The 21,876-nt window shown below is 39.2% G+C and overlaps 2 protein-coding genes across 7 annotated transcripts in view; one reads left to right on the top strand and one right to left on the bottom strand.

Annotated features, from left to right (window-relative positions):
* The window catches only part of LOC140224322 (uncharacterized), a 16,414-nt gene extending 7,930 nt beyond the window's left edge, over positions 1-8,484 (top strand). The window contains exons 1-2 of one of the 2 annotated variants that reach the window (XM_072298811.1): positions 5,662-7,706; positions 7,866-8,484. In XM_072298811.1, coding sequence (XP_072154912.1) covers positions 7,576-7,706; positions 7,866-8,400 — 666 coding nt within the window. In that variant the 5' untranslated portion in view covers positions 5,662-7,575 and the 3' untranslated portion in view covers positions 8,401-8,484. Of the gene's footprint in view, positions 1-5,661; positions 7,707-7,865 lie in introns of those variants that run through there. The other variant, XR_011899625.1, reaches the window with a different exon arrangement.
* LOC109040234 (protein D2) lies at positions 3,155-21,876 on the bottom strand. 5 transcript variants are annotated; one of them, XR_011899624.1, is made up of 7 exons: positions 21,409-21,868; positions 20,539-20,724; positions 18,487-18,613; positions 17,947-18,084; positions 16,994-17,069; positions 15,843-16,080; positions 3,155-4,659 (listed from the first exon to the last, which is right to left on the bottom strand). XR_011899624.1 is itself a non-coding variant. In XM_072298808.1 (6 exons), the coding sequence occupies exons 2-6, from the start codon at positions 19,764-19,766 to the stop codon at positions 15,951-15,953; spliced, it is 531 nt and encodes a 176-aa protein (XP_072154909.1). In that variant the 5' UTR covers positions 19,767-19,950; positions 21,409-21,876; the 3' UTR covers positions 15,319-15,950. The 5 variants fall into 5 exon arrangements, 4 of the variants coding, with proteins under 4 accessions (XP_072154909.1, XP_072154907.1, XP_072154908.1 ...); XM_072298808.1 differs by lacking the exons at positions 3,155-4,659; positions 20,539-20,724 and adding an exon at positions 19,707-19,950 and having other exon boundaries at positions 15,319-16,080; positions 21,409-21,876; XM_072298806.1 differs by lacking the exon at positions 3,155-4,659 and having other exon boundaries at positions 15,319-16,080.

The raw sequence follows: 21,876 nt of genomic DNA, 5'->3' as shown, positions 1-21,876 counted from the left end.
GTTTTTCCCGATTTCATCGCACTATTTAAGCATAATAAAGATTCGCTAGAGCCCTGAATTTTGGAGCATTAACTCACTACTAGTAGTCATTTAAGGTGTACTAATTAATTTTTAAATCAACATATTTTTTGTGCCCCCCACATGCCCTTAAAAATGCAAAAAACGCGATTGCGGCCGAATGCGCTTCGCGTATTTCAACGATTTTATCGATTTTTTTAGGTGACTTGGCATCCACGCAAAAAGTCAATTTTCGGTTTTTAGGAACTATTTATATAGATGATAAGGGAAAAATATTAGTTTTTTAAATGCGGGCGGTTTTTCCCCGCTTTGCGAGCTCACAGTTAGGCCGTATCACTCGATTTGGCCGAAATCACATCGATTTTCGCTATTTTTTTGCACGACTTGGCAAGCATGTAAAAAATCGGACATTCACTTTTCGTAGACTCTTTTCATAGTAGAATAAGAGGATATAATAATTATTTTGCTGGGGTATGTTTTTGTACCTCTGCGGAGCCCTTAACAAGCCAGAAAAACACGATTTTTAGCGACTTTTCAGCTATTTTTGACGATGTTTTTCAGGGACCTGACAACCGCGCAAAAATTTGACCCTTCAATTTTCAGGGACTCTTTTCATGGCAAACTAAGATCCCGTAAAACGTTTTTTGTTTAGGTCCTTTTTTGTACCTCCTCAGAGGCAAGAAAAAGATGACTCGTGACACCCATTCATCACTATAAAAACCTTAAATATTTTAACTCTTTTTTACGTATTTGAGCTGTAATTGATACGAAAGTTCATAAAAATATTTCATTATTAAATTTTAGTGATTTAATTTATTATTTATTAAATATTATTCATTATTATTATTAGTTTTATTTAAGTATTGTATCTAAATATTTAATTCATTGCAGGTTTAATTTGTTACTTTACCTGATTTAAATTAAAATTAATAATGATAAAGTAAGAAGTCTTTTGATAAATAAACATTTAATAAGCAATAAAAGTTAGCTATACGTAAAAAAAGAGTTGAAATATTTAAGATTTTTAAAGTGATGAATGGGAGTCACGAGTCATCTTTTTCTTGCCTCTGAGGAGGTACAAAAAAGGACCTAAACAAAAAACGTTATACAGGATCTTAGTCTGCCATGAAAAGAGTCCCTGAAAATTGAAGGGTCAAATTTTTGCGCGGTTGTCAAGTCCCTGAAAAACATCGTCAAAAATAGCTGAAAAGTCGCTAAAAATCGTGTTTTTCTGGCTTGTTAAGGGCTCCGCAGAGGTACAAAAACATACCCCAGCAAAATAATTATTATATCCTCTTATTCTACTATGAAAAGAGTCTACGAAAAGTGAATGTCCGATTTTTTACATGCTTGCCAAGTCGTGCAAAAAAATAGCGAAAATCGATGTGATTTCGGCCAAATCGAGTGATACGGCCTAACTGTGAGCTCGCAAAGCGGGGAAAAACCGCCCGCATTTAAAAAACTAATATTTTTCCCTTATCATCTATATAAATAGTTCCTAAAAACCGAAAATTGACTTTTTGCGTGGATGCCAAGTCACCTAAAAAAATCGATAAAATCGTTGAAATACGCGAAGCGCATTCGGCCGCAATCGCGTTTTTTGCATTTTTAAGGGCATGTGGGGGGCACAAAAAATATGTTGATTTAAAAATTAATTAGTACACCTTAAATGACTACTAGTAGTGAGTTAATGCTCCAAAATTCAGGGCTCTAGCGAATCTTTATTATGCTTAAATAGTGCGATGAAATCGGGAAAAACAGCATGAATCACGTGATTTTTTGACACAAACTGCAGGAGAGGCACCCCAAGAAATTTTTTTTTCGAGGAACGCTTTGGCACACTTTAGGTTGATGCCTAGGCGCAACTTTTTCCCCCTATACGTTTTTGAAATTCGAAAGTCGATGTTTTTTGACTCGCCCTAATGTACCCCCCAAAAATCGAACTTGAACTTTCAGAGAGGTCATTGACCCTAGCACCCCCACTTTGTCCGTTGGACCTGAAAATGGTCTCAAACGACGCAGAATCATTTGCTCACCTTTGCTCAGCCTTAGTTTTCGTTGCCTGACCCCTCCATCCCCCCAAAATGAAAGGCGGCATTTTGGGGGACATCAAAGGCAGCACCCCCACTTTGTCCGATTGAGCTGAAATTGGTGTCAAACGACGCAGGATCATTTGCTCACCTTTGCTCAGGCCTTAGTTTTCGTTCCTGACCTCCCCCTTCCCCCTCAAAATGAAAGGCGGCATTTTGGGGGACATCAAAGGCAGCACCCCCACTTTGTCCGATTGAGCTGAAATTGGTGTCAAACGACGCAGGATCATTTGCTCACCTTTGCTCAGGCCTTAGTTTTCGTTCCTGACCTCCCCCTTCCCCCTCAAAATGAAAGGCGGCATTTTGGGGGACATCAAAGGCAGCACCCCCACTTTGTCCGATTGAGCTGAAATTGGTGTCAAACGACGCAGGATCATTTGCTCACCTTTGCTCAGGCCTTAGTTTTCGTTGCTCACCCCCCACTTCCCCTCCGAATCGAATGGCGGCATTTTGGCGCACATCAAAGGCAGCGCCCCGACTATGTTTAACCGCCATTCGTTTTCGGGAGGAGGTAGGATTCGGGCAACGGAAACGAAGGCCTGAGCAAAGGTGAGCAAATGATCCTGCGTCGTTTGACACCAATTTCAGCTCAATCGGACAAAGTGGGGGTGCTGCCTTTGATGTCCCCCAAAATGCCGCCTTTCATTTTGGGGGGAAGGGGGAGGTCAGGAACGAAAACTAAGGCCTGAGCAAAGGTGAGCAAATGATCCTGCGTCGTTTGACACCAATTTCAGCTCAATCGGACAAAGTGGGGGTGCTGCCTTTGATGTCCCCCAAAATGCCGCCTTTCATTTTGGGGGGGGGGATGGAGGGGTGAGCAACGAAAACTAAGGGCTGAGCAAAGGTGAGCAAATGATTCTGCGTCGTTTGAGACCATTTTCAGGTCAAACGGACAAAGTGGGGGTGCTAGGGTCAATGACCTCTCTGAAAGTTCAAGTTCGATTTTTGGGGGGTACATGCCTGAGCAAAAAAAATGAAAGCGATTTTCGAGGTGAGCAAATGATGAGCAATGATGAGCAAAAGAGAAAATTTGAAATTTTAAAAGTCGGGGTGCTAACTTCACAGACATTTAAAATTCGCTGTCAAATTCAGCTGATGCATCGTCGGCTATCAGCAGGGGATGGTCATTGTATACGTTTGGTCTAAGGTATCTATTGCTACAATAGGTAGCTGCACAAATGCAATTGTGACAGCATTGTGTTATATTTAATTCTTTTGGGCCCACGTCAAAAAAAAAAGTTGTTTGACATATGGTATTCGCCTTTAATAATGCAGAATTTAAATTTCGTGAACACCCTAAAATTTGTATTATCAATTGTTGAACATTTCAGGAGTCACTCCTCCCCCGCTATCTTAATTAATCGAGCAACGATATTTTCCGGTAGGATTTTTTTTATATCTAAGTCTCTTGTTTCAGAGGGTCTGTAGATACTTTTATTCTTGGCGTTATTTTTTTAGCAGGCGTAAAATCTAAAGGAGGACTTGTTATTTCCTCGGCGGGAAACACTTGAGCCAGTCAATTTCCAAATGTGTTGGCAGATACGGGTCTCAGGGGCAGAAAGAGACGATCGACATGCACTCCGTCAATGTTTTTCTCCATTTTCGTGGAGTAGAGCATACGGAACTGCTGGAAGCCTTCACAATAAACATTTTTATCCACTACGAATTTGTTCACAATCGTTAGGACTTGTAAACTTTCCGGCGTTAGCCAATTCTGAAACCTATCCATTATTAGCTTGATTTTCTTTTTCGTGCTAAAGCTCCCCCCTCCCACGATGCAATGATATGACGCTTTTCTGGGGTTACTGGAGGTTGACCAAAAGAATTGTGGGTTTCCTGGGTTTATCACACTTTTAATGAATTCTTCGAATTTACCTTGCAATACGGAAAACACTTCAATTTCAGTTTTCCCGTCTTCTATTAGCCATTCAGCATCCATGTAAATCTTTACTCTGCGAACACTAGGGATGACTTCGTACAGGCCTTGATAATTGGACGTATTTCTACCAAACAGACCTATGTGGAGGTGAGGAATATGGGGTGTGCTCGTTAGTCCTCTAGCCGTAAGAGTGAATGGGAATAATAAAGCGCCAGTGACGTCAGCAGCAATGATAGTGCGCACTCGAGCGAGGGGGAGCTCGTTGGAGGGAGTCTTTAACTCGTGAGCCCTGTCCACAACGCTATCTTGCCACCCTCGCGGCTCATGAATCTCGCATTCAATTGGCACATAGGTCTGTTTGATAGAATGTAAAATCCCGCTTTTCCAATTCTTCAAAAGGAATCACGCCCACTTTTACATTGCTTCTTATGCAGCTTCGACGAGCACGCCCCATATTTCTCACCTCCACATAGGTCTGTTTGATAGAAATACGTCCAATTGGTCGAAAAGTTTAATGTTTTATCCCTAAGGAACACGTAAGCATCCCTGTAATTTCTAAAGGTGTACCAAAGTACTCTTCTTGACTCGTTGTACTGGGAAGCCACCAAAAATGATTCCTCGTATTGAGATATATGTGCCAGACCCTGTTGGAGGCTTACGTGAAATGTGTACCTGAAACAAATAAAAAAATTATCACTTCTCATATCTGCAATTCAAAAAACTTTTCGCTAAACTGCATAATGTATCTCCAATTTCACATTTGTTTTTAGCTCAAATAAAATAAAATATATGCAATTCAATTATTATAAACTAGCGAAATGCCCGTGACTGGAGTCACGGGTCTAGAGGCCGCTAAAATATCTATAACCCCGAAAAAATGGTGGCAGGGGAGCAAGACATGACATACAAAAGAAATGATAAAATCGATAGAAAAATGAGTTGTGGGGAGAGGGTGTTGGAGCTAGAAAAATGAGCTGCGGGTAGGGGGGGGGGGGGAGGTACAATAAATTTTTTTTTTTTTTTTTTTTGGGTGAAATAACAACAATCTACAGACACAGTATTTGGTTGAATGGCAAAAAAATTAGAACTAACCTAGCAATGAATTATTAAAAAAAGAAAAAAATAAATTGAAATAAAACATCAGCTGATAGCAAACAAAGGTTACCAAGGAAACCAAGGAATGGAAATTTCATAAAAACAGTTAAGTGGAAAACAGCGTGAGTAGGGCACTTACGTCAATTACCGTTTATAAGTAAACGGTAAATGCGATTTAACCGAAAATTTATACAGTTCTTCATAAGACCAAAATGGACAAAATTGCAAAATTTGAAGAAGCTAACGTAAATCTAACGATAGTTATCGTGAACGAAAGAATTGCTGACATAGGTGGGGTAACTATTATAGGTGGGATTATACTACCGTATCTACAATACCACATAACCATTACTCTAAAGCCTCTCTCTTGTAAGTAGAAAAATCCCTTAATTTTATTCCTACTTCGTTTTCTCACCCTTAAGTCATCTGAATATTTTTTTCTGAAAATTTTATACCCTTCATTGTCTCTTTACCCTCACTACACTTTTACATTGACGAAACTTTGTTAACTACTTTCAGATTGATATCCACCCGCCCCGCCTCCCTATTCCATGTATTTAGACGAATTATTCTTACCTGTTCGTTTATAGCCCAATAGAAATCAGAAGCTGATCTTGTTTCCTCGTCAAACGAAACGATAGGTTGTAGTATCTCTGACGTAACGAGGAGTGCAAGGTTCCATATCAGGGTTCCGAATTCAGTGCAAGAAATTATGTCGTTTCTACTTCCTAGGTTGGACTTGTGCCCGGAAAGGAATTTTGCAAGGTAAAGAATGCATCCTTTTGTGGGATCCCGAACATATTTAATTCTAGGCAGAAGATTTTTTAACGGTTCCACTATATCTATGAGAGGGTAAACTTCAGGATTGTTGCAAGCCGAACATTTACCGCAATCGGGTATGTGTCGGGAACCACCTACGAATCTTAACACAAGCGTTTGAATACAAAATCGTCTCTGCGTTACTGTGAAGTACCCAATTAGGGCATTGTTTCCTTTTATTACATTAGCTACTGAATAACTGACAGATTTTTCCTGTAATTCAATACGGTGGCCATTCGATTGTAAGAATAAGACTTATCAGTTAGGATAACGCAGAGCGAATCTTGTCCCAGTCTTCCGCATCTGCCACTCTCCTGTAGGAAGGTATATACTGATGGCGGCGTATTAACGTGCAAAACGTTTTTACACAATACATTATCAATCCCTAAGGAGAGGGCTGAAGTCCCGAAAAGCACATCAATTTCCCCTGCTTTCCACTTCTGTAATCTTTCGCTTTTGTGAGCGTCTATCGTTTTGCTGTGGATATAAGTGGCGCTCTTACCTAGCCTATTTGTCTCCTCTGCTATTAGTCTAACCCCTGTCCTATTTTCTAGGAAAACAATTATGTGACTTTCATTCTCAAAAAACCTATTTAATATTATATTCATGAGTTTAGGCTTCTTTTCAAGTTGACGGAGGGACTTGGCCTCCACTATTGTATCAATTTGTACTACTTCGTATCTGATATTTAGTCGAGGTGCGAGATAACTTATTGTCTCCTCAACTTTCATGGAGAGTGCTTTCTCTATGAAATGTATATCTAATTTTGAAAGAGTTGCTGAAAGAATTACTTTCTGCTTATGTTGTAAATCTCTCACCCAGGGTGTGGTTTCTAGGAGCCGTCCCCTGAATTCGAATCCCCATGTTGGGATGCAATGAGCTTCATCGTATATGAAACATAGTACATCTCTATTCCAACTTTTAATGAGCCCTTCTAACCTCCATACGAAATGTAATTTTTCGGGCGTCACTAGAAAAAAAGGGAATTGTTTTCCCGCAGTTCTTCGCGTAAATTTTGGACTACCAGCTCTGTTAGCACCGTTTCCCTAAGGTTTATTACTCGCACCTTATCCGACAATTTGTTAAATGTGTCTACCAACAGTGCTACGAGTGGAATTAGTACAAAGCAAATTGATTGTCGCAACATAAATGGGACAATAAAAGTTGCCGTCTTCCCAAACCCCGTCGGGAGTCGAACGCAAACGTTTTCCCTGACCAATCTTCAGGAAAATGTGACAGCACAACTGATATAAGTATTAATTTGAAGTCGGAAAAGATATAGTTGTAATAGTAGGAATTCAAACAAATAAGAATGGAAGAAATACTTTTATAATGTCTCAATCCCGCAAATGCAACAATAGCAATGCAAGATGCAATGTCTTTTGCAATCTGCAATCGACAATCTGCAATACAAGGATACAATCGAATAGTATGCATGTGTGTGAATTGCATACGTGATTACGTCATGCACAAAAATGTACACCCTTGATTCTACGTCATCGCGCTGTAATAAAAAGGACTCACCAAGTCTTTCTTCTTATCCTTTTATTCCCGCCTCAACGAATTCATCAATTTACGTCATTCTTTGTTTACAAACGGGAAATTTCGTGGAATTCCCCAGCTCTGCAATTATCTGTAGCTACCCTAAAACTGTTAAAGATTCGAATTAAACTAATGTTAATGGCTTTTCAACTACCCTATCCTCCACAACATCCAAGAGGCAACAGAGCTCCACCCCTCCGGTTTTACGGTGCGATGATACCTCGCAAATATCTTACATTTTCCTACCCTCCGCTTAGGAGACGGTACGTACTTCTCATTCTTCAAAACGATTTTAAATTTCCACTTTGAGTAATAATTATGTTTCAGAGGATCCCTCACTCCTTCACTACTTCCATCGATGGTTTAATTGTAAAACTTTTCACCTGTAACAATGGTCTTCATTATAGCCCCTTTTGTTTCAGGCTTGCCTTCTCTTCAGGAAGTCGGTTGCATGACATAGGAAGGATAATGTGTCTTCGCCTCATCCCCAGCCTTCCTATCAGAGAAAGAGCATTGTTCGATGTCGCCGAGGACCATGGAATTGGTGGTTCATACATGTTCGTTGGATCAATGAAAAACATACACCGTCCTTATAATATCGCTGTCTATGATATTATGGGAAACAATCTTCTCTCGCCACTCAATGACACACCGGTGCAGTTTGAAATTATTCTACCCGTTACGTATGAAGCCTTAAACAATTCCTGGAGAGTGCTAGCAGTTTATGTCACAAAGATTCGACAAGTGTACAGCAGATACCTAAGATCTTTGGCTTCGGATGCTGTTATACTGATACACGTCGATGATCTGGTTTTGTCCGAGGACAGTCAATCGGAAGTACATCCTTCCGTAGGAATGTCTATATTACAAGCTTTCTTGTCCATGACATCTACACGATCACACTCCTCGAAGAGAATCATTTTCGTTTTTAAGAGGCAGGGTGAATACCTCGATTAATATCTTCATCATTGGTGAATCAAATATACAATGTGAATTTTTTACCATTTTTCGTATCACCCCGAATAAATTTTTTATTGTAAATAGTATGCGTATATTTTTCGATTCTTTTGGATCCTTCTTTTCGGAACATGATATTTAACTGAATGAACTTCCTAACATAACTTAACGTCATCGCATATCGTACTACATTATTGTAAAGTATACAAGTATCAAAAAAATGAAATTCCTCCAAACACATCAATATATTTCATTTATTTAGAAAAACTCATCGAAATATTCCGGGGATCCATTATGGGTGAATAACTAATTCCTATAATCTTCACGTCAATATTTCATTTCCCTTATTCGAATTAATTTTCCTGTCACATCCACTATTACCAAAATGGAAGCCCTTATTCATCTCTTTTTTTAAATCATCCACAGGAAACATTATGAAATTGATAATAGTTTTCATTCAATTTTACGCCTTTCAAAATTTGTTTTTAGGAAAATGTGATTCGAACGTAGGTGCTACTTTCTTAACAGGAACTAAGTTGAAATAGCAGGAAACTAGCAGGAAACCCGTGCTACGCACAGGAAAACCCCACCATCAGCAATCGCTGTGATTAGTGATCAGTTACTGATTGTGTTTCTGAATTATTATCTACTATTTCAAAATTTGTGAGACGCACTGGTTTGATATAAATGCAGAGATAAGTAGTATGCTGCTATTTTGGTCTGTTCTGTAGTAAGCTCATATGATAATTATAATAATCAAAAATACCCAATCAAAAGTTGCTTATTTTCATAAAAATTAGTTACTTTTGTCAGTTCAATGTTTAATTGAAGTTAGCTGGTGAGTTTCAGCCGCGAAAATTACGGGATTTAACCAGCGGTTTCGTTTAATTCTCAGCAATGGCGGGTTTGTCATCTACATCGCAGAGAAAACGTGATTTTTCCGGGGATTTTGTAAAACAAATTAAAAATTACACGATAATCACCACGATATCACGACAAACACGTCGTGTTCCTAGCGAATTTCTAAGATAATTATAGTTGCGCGTTATTCACATCAATATCGTGTCATACACGCAAATTTCTGACTCAATTAAGACTTCGTAAATGTGCGGATAAAACTCATAAACATCTGTTACTTGGGATGGGCGAAAACTTATGATTTTCCTTCAATTTTGTATGATACCACATACCCACTCCGGAGTTCAAAAGCTGCTCGCTTCATTTCTGCTTGTTAAAAGTGACGAATTGGAAGAATCCAATCTCAATTCCACGAGAACTATGGGATGTAACCATCGGTTTCCCTATATAAGATTTAATGTTTTGAAATTTAAAAAAAGAAGCATTAGCGATTTAGAATTGCCCTATAGTTTTCGCCTTATTTCTCTCGATGTCGTTTCCATGTACACAAACATACCCGCAGAGCTGGCTCTGAGGTGTGGGAGTGATAGGTGGGAAGAGATAGAGCAGTTTTCTACCATCCCAAAGGATCAATTTATGTATACATGCTAAAAATCTGCATTACGTCAACAGTTTTTGAATTTAATGGTGTGTTTTACAAGCAGATTATGGGCCTTGCTATGGGTGGATATGTCTCGGCAGTGTTGGGTAATATCGTGATGGAGGATCTTGAACTTACAGCGTTGAGCACAATACAGTATTTGGTGTTCTTTTACAAACGATTTATGGATGATATTTTACTCTGTGTCCATCGTGATGATTCATCCGGTTTTACAGTTTTTTAACAGCTTGGATCCTCGCATCCAGTTCACTTTGGAAGTTGAGAATAATCGACGAATTAATTTTTTTGACATGGCCTTAATTAGGATGGGTCATGTCGTGACATGCAAATGGTACCAACAGCCATCGTCATCCGGCAGGTACCTGAATTTTTTGTCAGTTCGGCCATATACCTACAAGAAGAATGTTGCGGTAAACTTAGTAAGGCGCATTCTTGGCCTTACGCATGTAGGGTTCCGGAAAGGAGTGATAAGAACCGGGAAAAAGCTGCTGGCTGAAAATTGCTACCCTCCAGCTTTAATTAATTGGGTGTTTTCGGAAGTTTCAAACTCAATGAACAACGGCACATCTCCAAAACTACCCCGTCCTGCCATTGATTCGTCCAAGTATTGCCCTGCCATATGTTCCACTATTGTCTGAAAAGCTTGGTCTGTTTTTAAAGAATTTTGGGTTTCATATAGTTCATCGAAAATACAACACCCTCCAGTGTCTCATGTCTCGATTGAAGGCACCGATTCCGGCTTCCCAAGTCTCTGGTGTGGTGTATAAGGTGGAGTGCTCCAACTGTACAGTTGCTTATGTAGGCCAAACCAAGCAACAGCTTGGTACACGCATGCATGGCCATAAATACGATTCCAAAGAAAAAACTGCTTTGCACGATCACCAGAAACCATGGGACATGCGTTTGATTTCGATAATGTTAGAATCTTAGCGCGCGAAGATAATGACTTTGCTCGGTCAATATTAGAAATGGTGCATATCATAAAAAACAGGGACTCAGTGTGCAACTATCGCGCTGATGTTGATAAACTGAGTACGACGTACCATCAATTTTTCCTGCCCCCTTGATATACCCTGTATCGGTGTCTGATTGGTTTTTTCTGGAGCACCCTGCACTTAGATTTTTGTTGATGTTTTTTCGGTTCGGTCATTGCTGCCATTCGGTAGCCGCGGTGACTTATTGTTTTGATTGTGATTTATAGGTTAAGCATTGGCGAGATGGGGAGGAGGGGGTTTTTTAGATTTTTTGCTTAATTTTTTTGTTTCAGCCGCTGAGGAAGTGGTTGGTTGTTTCGCCCCGAAACGTACGGTATTTTATACGTGTTTACAGCTTTTATCCCAAATTTTATTGTGTCATCTTTTGTATCATGTCGGATGGAGCAAGGCGGAGCATATCTGGAGCATATCATGACAAAGGAGCTGACTTTGAAACTTAACAACAACTGCCAGCTAATACTAGCATTAATTTGTTTAAGAAGATTACAAAATTTGAATTTGACTAGAATAAACTTTTGGACTTGCTTTAGGGTGTGAGCGGACGTATGATGATGACTTTGCAGCAAAAACCCAGCGCCGCGAGTTCACCTCCAATTGGCAGAACAGTTACGACGCCATTCTAGGAAAAAAAAAGCCGCAAATATTGATGAATGCCGAAGCTGAATGAGGAAAAAGCCGAAGCAGAAAAAACCTCATTACTAAAAAGTACCGGAGTACTTGCAGGTTGGGTCCATAAGTGGCCCTGGGAAGGGTGTTGGGTGACCTGGCGTCCACAGGGGAGTAAAGGGCCCTGGCTTCGTCCGATATAGCCCAGTCAACGTTCGGATGGAAGGCCAAAGTTCATCCGGGAATCAGTGCGTCTCCACTCCAGCGGGCCGATTATTGAAATTTAGTGTTTGTCGGGCGGACATAGATGACATGGGTTAACTGGCGAGGCGTGATTGGTCAGCTATGTCTTATCGCTGCTTTGTCGTGCCTTTGTCAGGTGGAATGGACGACATACTGTCGGAAACTTAAAAGGTACCGATAGTCGTGAGTTCAACCCGACATAGGCACGACAAAGCAGCGATAAGACATAGCCGGCCAATCACGCTCCGCCTTTTAACCTATGTCATCTATGTCCGCCTGGCAAACACTAAATTTCAATAATCGGCCCGCAGGCGGCACAGCGAATCGTTTACTTGAGTGGTTATAGACATAGAGTTCGACACCGCGGCGCTGAGAGCCAGCGTGGCCCGAAACCACTGCATGCGACACATTAACTCGATATGGCCAGCTTATCTAATGGCCGGATCAGCCATGCGATTAGAAGCACTAAACACACTCAGCGAGGACGAGAAGTTCTCTACACGAAAGCATTGCAGTCTATGCTGGAGGCATTTATCACTTGATCGGGATCGGTGATTAAATGGTTGCGATGTTGGCAACTCCGAAAATTTGTCCGTTAAGACACCATGAAGATGATGATAACTCGCGATACCGGAAAGATACCGTAACTTGCAGACTGTGAACTGTAGAGTTCACGATTAACTATCACTGATACCGAACTGAAGAAGATAGCACTTAGGAAACCACTAAATTTTGGTGAACAAGGTGGGAGCGGTCCCGGAGCGATCCGCTCGCCACCGTGGCTCGAACAAGACTGCATCCAACAAGTAATGATATTGCCAATTCCAAAAAAATGGTGCCTGAAACTTTGGATCTCTTTTTAAGAGGTCTCATTGAAAAATACAAAAAAAAAAAAAAAAAAAAAAAAAAAAAAAAAAAACAGACGAGTATGATGCAAAATTCCAATACATTGAGCATATCGACGGTGTAAGTCGGCAATCATATAACTGGATTTTTGGCGGTTTTGAGTTACCTGCAGAAATGAAGTGTAGTAGATGCCCTTTACTTGCTATCAAAATATTTCAGTCGAAAAAAATCTGGAAGTCACCTAAAAACGTAGAACTCAAAACACATATCTCGGCGTCAATTCCAATAACACATAACTCGTGCCGTCGCGCCGCATTTTTACACAACGCGCGCTCTCCCGGGAAGAATCGTGAACAGTTTAGGAGGGAAAATTAAAAGTTAGTACGTCACGGAATCTTCAACCAACAAAAACATTGTTATTGTTTTAACATATAACATCTGATCCGACGGATAACTGAATCTTTCGCTTATTTTTAACTTCATTTCATTTTAATTCGTAATTCGACGGCGTAAGTCCGCAATCACATAATTGTCTCGTTCACGGTGTCTGAAAATCTCCGCCTCTACGTCATTTTTTTTAAAGGAGAACCTCGACACATTTGACATCATTCTTTGTAGTTTATATAGAATTTTCTTCGCATAGAGAAGAAAACTCACGGCAGTTTTAATGAATTGCCGTTGAGTAGTTTTCCGTTTAAAAAATGAAGTATGACAGGAAGTCTGCGACGTCGTAAACTGAGTTATGTGATTGCCGACTTACGTCGTCGAATTGTTTTCCGGTGTCATTCTAAAGATTCGCTACCAATTAAAGTTTGCTAAAAGGAATTCTAGGCTACCTTTAAAGTGAGAGGAGTCTTATTCAGTCTTTATTCGGTCAACATCGGCAAAGAATATGTCTGAATCAGTAATTCGCCAACCACGTATCTCGGAATTCAGTGTTGGAACTTAGTTCCACAAACACATAACTCGGTTTTTCGGTCATTTCTCCTAACAGACGAGAATATTATTCAAAATGATGAGTCTTATTAAGCATTTTATCCTTGCTGTCTCTAAGAATTATTTCCCCTCTACCTTCAAAGATGACGATGTAGAGAGTTTTTTCCCTCTCCTGAAAAATAGCTTTTTCCGAGTTATGTGATTACCGACTTACACCGTCGATATGATCATCAATCCTGTGAGGCCTAGATAACTTTATTCACCTTTGATTTTTGCACTATCGTTGCATTTGCATCGTAAGTACGGAGCTCGATATCGGATCGAGTTGTTGTCAGCAATTGGAGGTGCCTCGTCATATAGCCAAATTAGCAATTTTTTGTCTGTATCTGTCCTTCATCCATTTGCAAAAGATATTTCAGCGAATTTCGTTCAATTTATTAATGATAATGCTGACTTTAATACTAATACACTTGATGGCAAGCATTTAGCCAGGATTTTGTTTCGGGGGGGGGGGGGGGGTTGCGGGGTCCCTCTACTACCGGGGGTCTGGTGGGTGTGGGATTCCCCCCCCCCCCCGAAACAAAATCCTGGCTAAATGCTTGCCATTTGGTATTACATATCGGTAGCCCCTTCATTTCCCGGGTTATGCAATGGTGTGTATTGCCCCTTCAACTTTGAGGTTATGCAACAGTGTTGTCGGACAGTTCACATAAATAAATGATTTAATTATCGGTGAAATTTGGTAACATCGAATTTTACCGGGTTGCCAGAAGGCGCAAGAGATTGAATAATTTTTCCGTACACTGTTGTCAGATTGTGCAAAAAATCGGAATTTCGGACTGGTAAAATTTTCAGCATCAAAAGACCATTTACCTCCGGGATGGGTCTGGTATCGGAGACTGGAGAAGTGGAGAGTAGGGTCTGATTTGGGAAATCAAAAAAACATATCGAAGTCCCGCGCTGGAAAATATTTTCGGAAAATTCCCTCCTCTGATCCGCCCCGGAACGATGCGATTCTATTACACTATCGAAGATCGGAAAACTGTACAGACCGAATTTTGATACGACATTTCGTTTTCGAGAAAATTCGACTTATACATAAATCGCATGCGTATCTTATGTGAATATTTGAGTTTTTATGCTTGCTTGAATAAATGGGATTGCTAGTTTACGCTTGACATTTTTTATTGACAGGTTGTAAGTCTGATGTTAAAAACACATCTACAACGCAAATAATTTTTCCTTACATTGTTGTCAGATTGTGCAAAAAATTGGATTTTCGGACTTGTAAAATTTCGGCAACAATAGACCGTCACCTCCGGGATGGGTCCGGTATCGGAGACTGGTGTATAAGGTCTGACTAATAGTAACGTAGACTATTGGTATTCATTGCACATAAACTAGAAAGCCATTGAATGAGAAAAAAATTTAAATCATAATTATTGACGGATTAGTAAACTTTTTACACGCTTTGGAAAATCTCAGAAGTTCGCGGCAGTCACTTTCCGGTAAGGAACTATGGGACTCGGTTATTGTATTTAGAGGGAGGTCGAAACGATCGCAAAAGCGGTATACTACGTATACGCGCCAATAATAAACTCGTTTGAATGGCTTTCTACATTCACAATATACGGTCTCGTCAAGGTGCGTCGTTGACCTCGCAGTGTTGGATTGTGAATTCTCTTGTTGTGCTGCTTGCCTATTTTGAAATCTCTGTAAATGAAAACTAAAGGGGTTGATATGTGCGAGTTAATGACGCGCCTTATCAACACATTGTGTTGGAGTTCATTGCTTGTTTTTTTTTAATTTATTTATTTCAGATTTCACTTCAGTATTTTCTTTGCTTTTGCCCTCAACATATTTAACAGCTATTGGCGTGATGCCATCGAGGTAGTTGCAGATTGTGGTTACAGTGCAAACGTAACGCTGAAAGTTGTGCGTGTCAGAGGTTGAATACATTTTTTTTTGAAGAGAAACAATCTACCTTTAAAGCTTGAAACTTCCACAGAATAGTTTGCTAAACTAGGAGAAAAATAAAGGAGTTTTCCAAGAAATTGCGATGAATAGTTTTCTAAAAAAAAAAATAATAATTAAATAAAGTATGGCAAGAAGTCACCAAAGTTACAGATCGATAAACGGGATTCCACATTTTGGCCATCAATATTGCAAACGTAAAGTCACCTAAACTTATTCGCGAGGTTTGGTCGATATGAAACTTCTCAGGCGATACGGAAAAAACATTTTTCGTTGCAAATTGAAGTATTAGTTTCGTTGGCCCATTCCTTAAATCTTCATACCTGTTTTTCAAAATCCTTTGAGCCAGTATAGTTCAAAATTATCGAATTTTGTGCTCTGTCTCATACGACCATCCTCTGGCTGCAGTTATGATAGAAAACTGCCTCTGATCATACAACTGCGGTGGTGCTCTTCAGCACTGCCTCTGACATGAAAAAATTGACGGCAAGGGGGTCACCAAAATTGTACTTCTTTGCAAAATTCCTAGTGGAAAATTTATACCGCAACATTTCGACGGGCCTAGAATCAGAAAAAATGGAATTAAAGGCTCATTCCGGATAAGTACCTGGTAAATCTTAAAGAATTAGTATTGTGATCTATTAAGTTAAGCAAATTTCATGTTCTGCACTCATATTATCATCCTACGCACACACATAAAAGTCGCTCCCACAACTCACTCTGCGACACCTAAACGCCACATCGACGGTGAAACCACCAGACCACGTATCTCGGTTTGCGACGTTGCAGACTTCCTGCCATACTTTAATTTTTAAGTAGGAAACCACCCAACGTCAATTCTTGAAAACTTCCGTGATTTTCCTTCTGAGTGCGGAAAAAATTCTGCATAAACTTCAAAAAATGATATTGAATTGAGTTCTTCTCCAAAAAAAAAAAAATAAAAATAAAAATAAAAAATAAAATGAGTGCTGAGATTTTCAGACACCGCGAACGAAATACGTGGTCTGGCAGTTACACCATCGACATGTTCCATCTTTTAGAGACAACTAACGACGCAACATCATTCTCTTTGAAAACACCCTGTCGTCATCCCTTCAAGAGACGCCCTCGTCGTCTTTTTCCGGTGGTATACCCAATTCAAAACTGGTTTGGGCAACCTCTCCTCCGACATTCATTGCACACGTCCATACCACACTGAATATTATTATCCTTCCTTTCGAAATTTCAAAAGTAATTTTCATGAATCATTGCGCGCACATCATTTCATCAAACTTCAATTGCTAAATATTTAGAACTTGGACGTTGAAAGTTTTTTCATTTGATATCAATCGGGGTCTAAATACGGTTTTTGCACTGATTCGTCGGTAAAAAAACTTCAGGCCAATTCGATGGTTAACTTAAATACATCATAATCTTGAAACTTTAATAAATTGAACCACCCATTCAATTGAAAAGAAGTACACATTATGCTTACCGGGGGTCCAACACTCTTTCTGTAAATTTCAACTTCCCGGGTTGTTTGTATAAAAGAAAGACATAACGGTGAATAGCTGTGAAAAAAATATATATCTATGAGCGTTTTTCATAATGAGGTGACAAAACTTCACTTCTAAGTTTAACACTCTGTTGAATCCAATAATTAATCGATCAAATAATGACTTATGAGGAGCTTCTCTAAAATGAGCGACTTCTTAATTAAATCACTACTTGAGAGTCTCTCCTCTGCACATTTTCAATCATTCAAAAATCTCAGGCGAAAAAAGGTACTTTCTTGTTACTCATCGATTAATAAAATTTTGCAATTTTTGGGCTGTGCTGATCAATTGAATCAATGAGAACGAAAACGCACCAACTCGGTAACTCAAAAATGCTAAATTTTCATTAAAGAGAGTCAATTTTCACACAGGTCATTGAAGCGAACGCATCGGTTCCAACATGGACCTTTCAAGTGTCCTTATTATAAAGTACTTGTCTTTCGGTACCAAAACTCTTTTTCTCGTGCTAACCTCTTCAACTTTTGTGCAGTTTTGCGTGTCGAGTCTTGATTATTTTCATTTTTTTGAGTTGGTGTGTTTTCGTTCTCACTGATTCAATTAAAGGAGACATGCACAAACCTTTCTCGCTACTTTAACGAGGTATCAGCCATTAATTTTTAAGGTGTGAATTTTTCCACACAATTCAATCAGGGGTAACTTTCCTCAATTGAGTTCCTCAGTCAAATGAAAAAAAAATCCATACCTAGAAAATTAATGTCTGATACCCCGTTAAAAAAGTGCATTTCGTATAAATGACAGCCGATATCAAGTTTTGACCTTTATCACTTTTATGGACGATATTTTGATGTACGTTCAATTCAACACGCAAATAACTCTTTTAAGAGTTCTTTTTTTCAAATTACAATGACTAGCATCAGGAGTAATTACCAACCATGTTCGTAGTAACCTAGAATCCCAATGTATTCCGTCAGGCAAAAACCTTGAGTCCAGTTCGCCCCGGGAATATTAACAAGAATCCAATGCTGCCATTCTCGGTGAGTTGGAATTTCTCTCGAAGGACAATCTGGATCTGAGAGAAAATATGGTAGTCAACATATTGGTCCGTCGTTGTATATTATTCTTTTGTATTTGAAGGTTCTTAAAATGCGCAATTTTACTTTGTAAGAACAACAATACCTTCAGAGAAAACCAGCATATTTTAATTAAGCCACAGTGTGATCAAAGCATAATTGAACCTCCAAAACCATCATAAATATAACTGGTGACTCTATGTTTCTCAATTGGTGGTCAAACATGGACAATTTTTCTTAAAATTCGTGTTGAGCCTAACCTACCCTAACACTTGCTTGACCATGCATTTTGATTCAGTTTATCTTAAAAGTTTTCTGATAGTTATCGTCAATCTGGTCTCTCAAGAATAATGTGCAAATCTGAGTTTGAATCATTCTTGAGAATTATTTCCTCTACTCACCTGTCATAATTAAGGCATAGTAGGCATCTGGTTCCGCCGGGTATGATATTTTTACCGGTCGATCAAACGTATCCCAGCGTGACATATCATTACCAAAAGCCACTTCCTTGTGGTTTTCATATTCAATCTAGAAAACAAAAAGACGGGTGCATTTAAATTGAGATGAGATCTCCACTTAATCATGTAGCTCAGATTTAGTGCTATATTTAGCTATAGAGCTCTAAAACCATCATTTGCAGGTGGAACTTGGGAGAAAAATTGGGATGATAAAATAATGATAGCATCAAACTAAACATACACCGCACTTCTCTCAAAAAGTCACAAATAAGATTAGGTCGAAGAGTGCCACCATTTTGAGTTCACGATTCATCTAGTGTATCAAAACATTTTTGAAGAGGAAAATCATGGATAATGACTGTAAATAATTTGTACAATTAACGGTGCTGATTAGGTGCACCTATCGTGACCGGAAAATTGTAATCTACAACTGTGACGCTTGTTGGAATGACAGTACCTACCCATTGTATATCATGAAATGATCGTTCAGTCTTTTGTCATCAAATACGGTTGCCATCAATGACAGTTACCTCCCTGTTTGCATTATTAAAGAAGTTCTATAGAGCAATCATTATCTTATCTGTTACCATGCAGTATGAATCAGACTGTAGGTCGCCCTTTTTGACACTTTTCATGCATTGGTCCCTTAAAAAAGGACACATTTCAATAAGTGTATGTAGCGTCCGTTCCACGCGCAAACTAGAGCCCACAAACTGGCTTATCGGTGACTGTTGCCTCTCAAAGAACTCTGGACCGACGTTCTGTGAAGGTAACCGGTGAGCAAGTTTGTTGGCCTAGTTTGTGCGTAGGGCAGACACTCAAGAGATTTGATGTTTTCGCAGTATTAGCTGGTGGTAAGTCATTCTGTAACGATTGGTGCAAAAAGTCATCGGCGAGGTATGATCTGGTGCATCTATTATCGGTCGATTAAGGATTTTGGACCAATTACCATTGGTTTTAGCCGATTGCAATGCAAGTGCTTGCCGGGGTGATTGTAATTATTGGCCCGGGCTGGTTTGAATAGGACCTCGACATATCATGCTGATTGTGATGGGCCTGGATCACAGAGCCAGGGCTACAAGCACTACACCCTAGAAGGCCGGCAGCTGGAGTAAAGACAAGCAAAGAGAATCAAGATCTCAGGATGTTGGTTTGTCACATACCTTTCCATAAAATAATCGGCCTGGGCTCATTACAATTGGCGTGACCCATCGCGGTTCCATTCAGATCGGCCCGAGCCAAGTGGAACAACCTCAACAGCTAGGATACAGAGCAGATCGCGCTGGACTCAAAATCGGAAGTGACCCGTAATACTCTCTTGCTGATTGTGAATAGCTTGTGAATACAGTGCTGTCTGAATCTCAACGTACTTGATCAATGTCAAACCTTCTCGATGATATTGCTAATCTGTGAATTAATGGCCCACCTCTTAAAGTAAAATTATCTCCGAAACAATATGCCTAAAATTTATATCCGTCATTTTAACCATCTACGCTACCGCTACCGTTAAAGCGTCCAGCCCACCTTCAAACTAGGGGCTTCAAAGAGGCTCATCGATGGAACTGTTGACTGTTGCCTTTCAAAGATCGTCGGTGAAGATAACCGATTTGTTCGAGATACATCACAGATCAGATCTTGAAATTTTCAAGGAATTCCGTGCAGAAATGGCTGAGAAATAGAAGAACTAATGGTGCCAATTTGAGAGCCCCAGTTTGTAAGTGGGCTGGACGCTTCATAGTCGATAAATGGTAACTTTCTCTTTGAGTAGCCATCATGAAAATTGAGCGATTTAGGTAGGAAAATCAATGGTTTTCAAATTTCTTTGAGGATCTTGCGTATATTTTTAATTTATTCAGCTTTCCTTCACTCCGAAGATATTGTATAAATGATCACTTAATGTTTGTAGAGAAGAAGGAAGTCCATAGTGAGAAACCAATGGCTAAATGATTGATTTTTTAAGAGGGATTTGCTGAGAATAAAGCAATTGTTGTTTACCTGGAGTACATTTTCAGGGAAAACATCAATAATATCGGGAACGATACCACTCCTATTTAAATCATTTTTCATTTTCATTGGCTCTAATTTGATTTCCGAAGCAGATTCTTTGATGCAATGACAAAAAAATGTAATTGCTGTGATGAAGCATGCTTCATTGAAAAACGAGATTTTCTTAAGCGGGTGCTGCAAAAAATATACGAGTATTCGTAAGTTGAAAATACTAAATCGAATGGGTCCATCTCGAGCTAATTTAAAACTTCGAACTTAAAAAGGTCTATGACCGAGTTTCATTAGAAATATGATTGAGTAATTTCAGGTGCATGTTGTAAAATTAAACTTGATTAGGAAAACCAAAACTTTTTTCTATTGATGATTTCCGCCTTTCTCATCAAGTCTCTGAAAACTTAAGTATCAAAACCCAGACTTGACCCAAAGGGATCGACTTGATATTGGGAGAATTGAATCGCACTTTGATTTACACCTAGAGCTGAATACTTGTAATACAATTTGCTCAAAGAAATTAGCTTTTTCCATTTTACCAGACGTTTGCGCACCAAATACATTATTAGTCGATAAAAACCGAGCACTAAGTATTTTTAGAAGAATTAAAAAAATGAGAATCTATTTATCTATTTTCTAATCCAAATTGACTCCTCGTTATAATTGTACTTAAGCCTTTCATACTCAGCTGCGATGATATATACACCTTTTGCGCAGTATTATGTTTCCGTTTTACAAATTAATTTTTAAAAAAGCCATTGTTTACTCCACACGCAGTCTTCACAATGAACCTCACGAGGCTGTAAATCTCACGTATTCACTTAAATTCAGTAAAATGAGCTTTTGATAAGTATAGAAAAACCTTACCTTGATTTCGTTCCTTAGTTCAGAGTCCTTAAAATAAACCTCCATGGGAAAAATGTTGATCGAATTCTTTAAGATATTGTATCAAACACTCTTCTTGTCGTTGGCTCTTTACACTACGCTCAGATTTGAGCATGCAACACTAGAAACTTTACATGTTTGAGCATCTAAACTAGAACACTGGCCATTTTGTGATGATACAGGTGATTTACTATTCCCTAGCCTTTTAAATGTTTAAAGAGAAAAAATCCCGATATTACATAAATAGCTATATTACAAACTGTATTCACCAAGCTCAAGATTTGCATTTTTTTCGAGGGCAGAGATATCAAAAATTCTTTATCGAGTAATAAGCACAGGTGTATTTCTACTACTGAACTACACACAACTACATGAAACTAACAAGTGATCGACTGTAAGACAACTTTCAGCTTTCAACGGGACAATCGTTTAATTATGTGTTTTTGATTC

The sequence above is a fragment of the Bemisia tabaci genome, chromosome 3, assembly GCF_918797505.1.
Source record: "Bemisia tabaci chromosome 3, PGI_BMITA_v3".
Classification (NCBI taxonomy): Eukaryota; Metazoa; Arthropoda; class Insecta; order Hemiptera; family Aleyrodidae; genus Bemisia; species Bemisia tabaci.
This window is presented reverse-complemented; position numbering and strand designations above follow the sequence as displayed.

What these genes read in the sequence shown, in the direction of transcription:
- LOC109040234 (XM_072298806.1), bottom strand. Translation starts at nt 21,453, where the DNA reads ATGGAGGTTTATTTTAAGGACTCTGAACTAAGGAACGAAATCAAG. An exon ending in AACTAAGGAACGAAATCAAG is followed by an intron (nt 20,725 to 21,408) that starts GTAAGGTTTTTC and finishes TATTTTTTGCAG; the next exon opens with CACCCGCTTAAGAAAATCTC. An exon ending in CTATGCCTTAATTATGACAG is followed by an intron (nt 18,085 to 18,486) that starts GTGAGTAGAGGA and finishes ATTTTCTCTCAG; the next exon opens with ATCCAGATTGTCCTTCGAGA.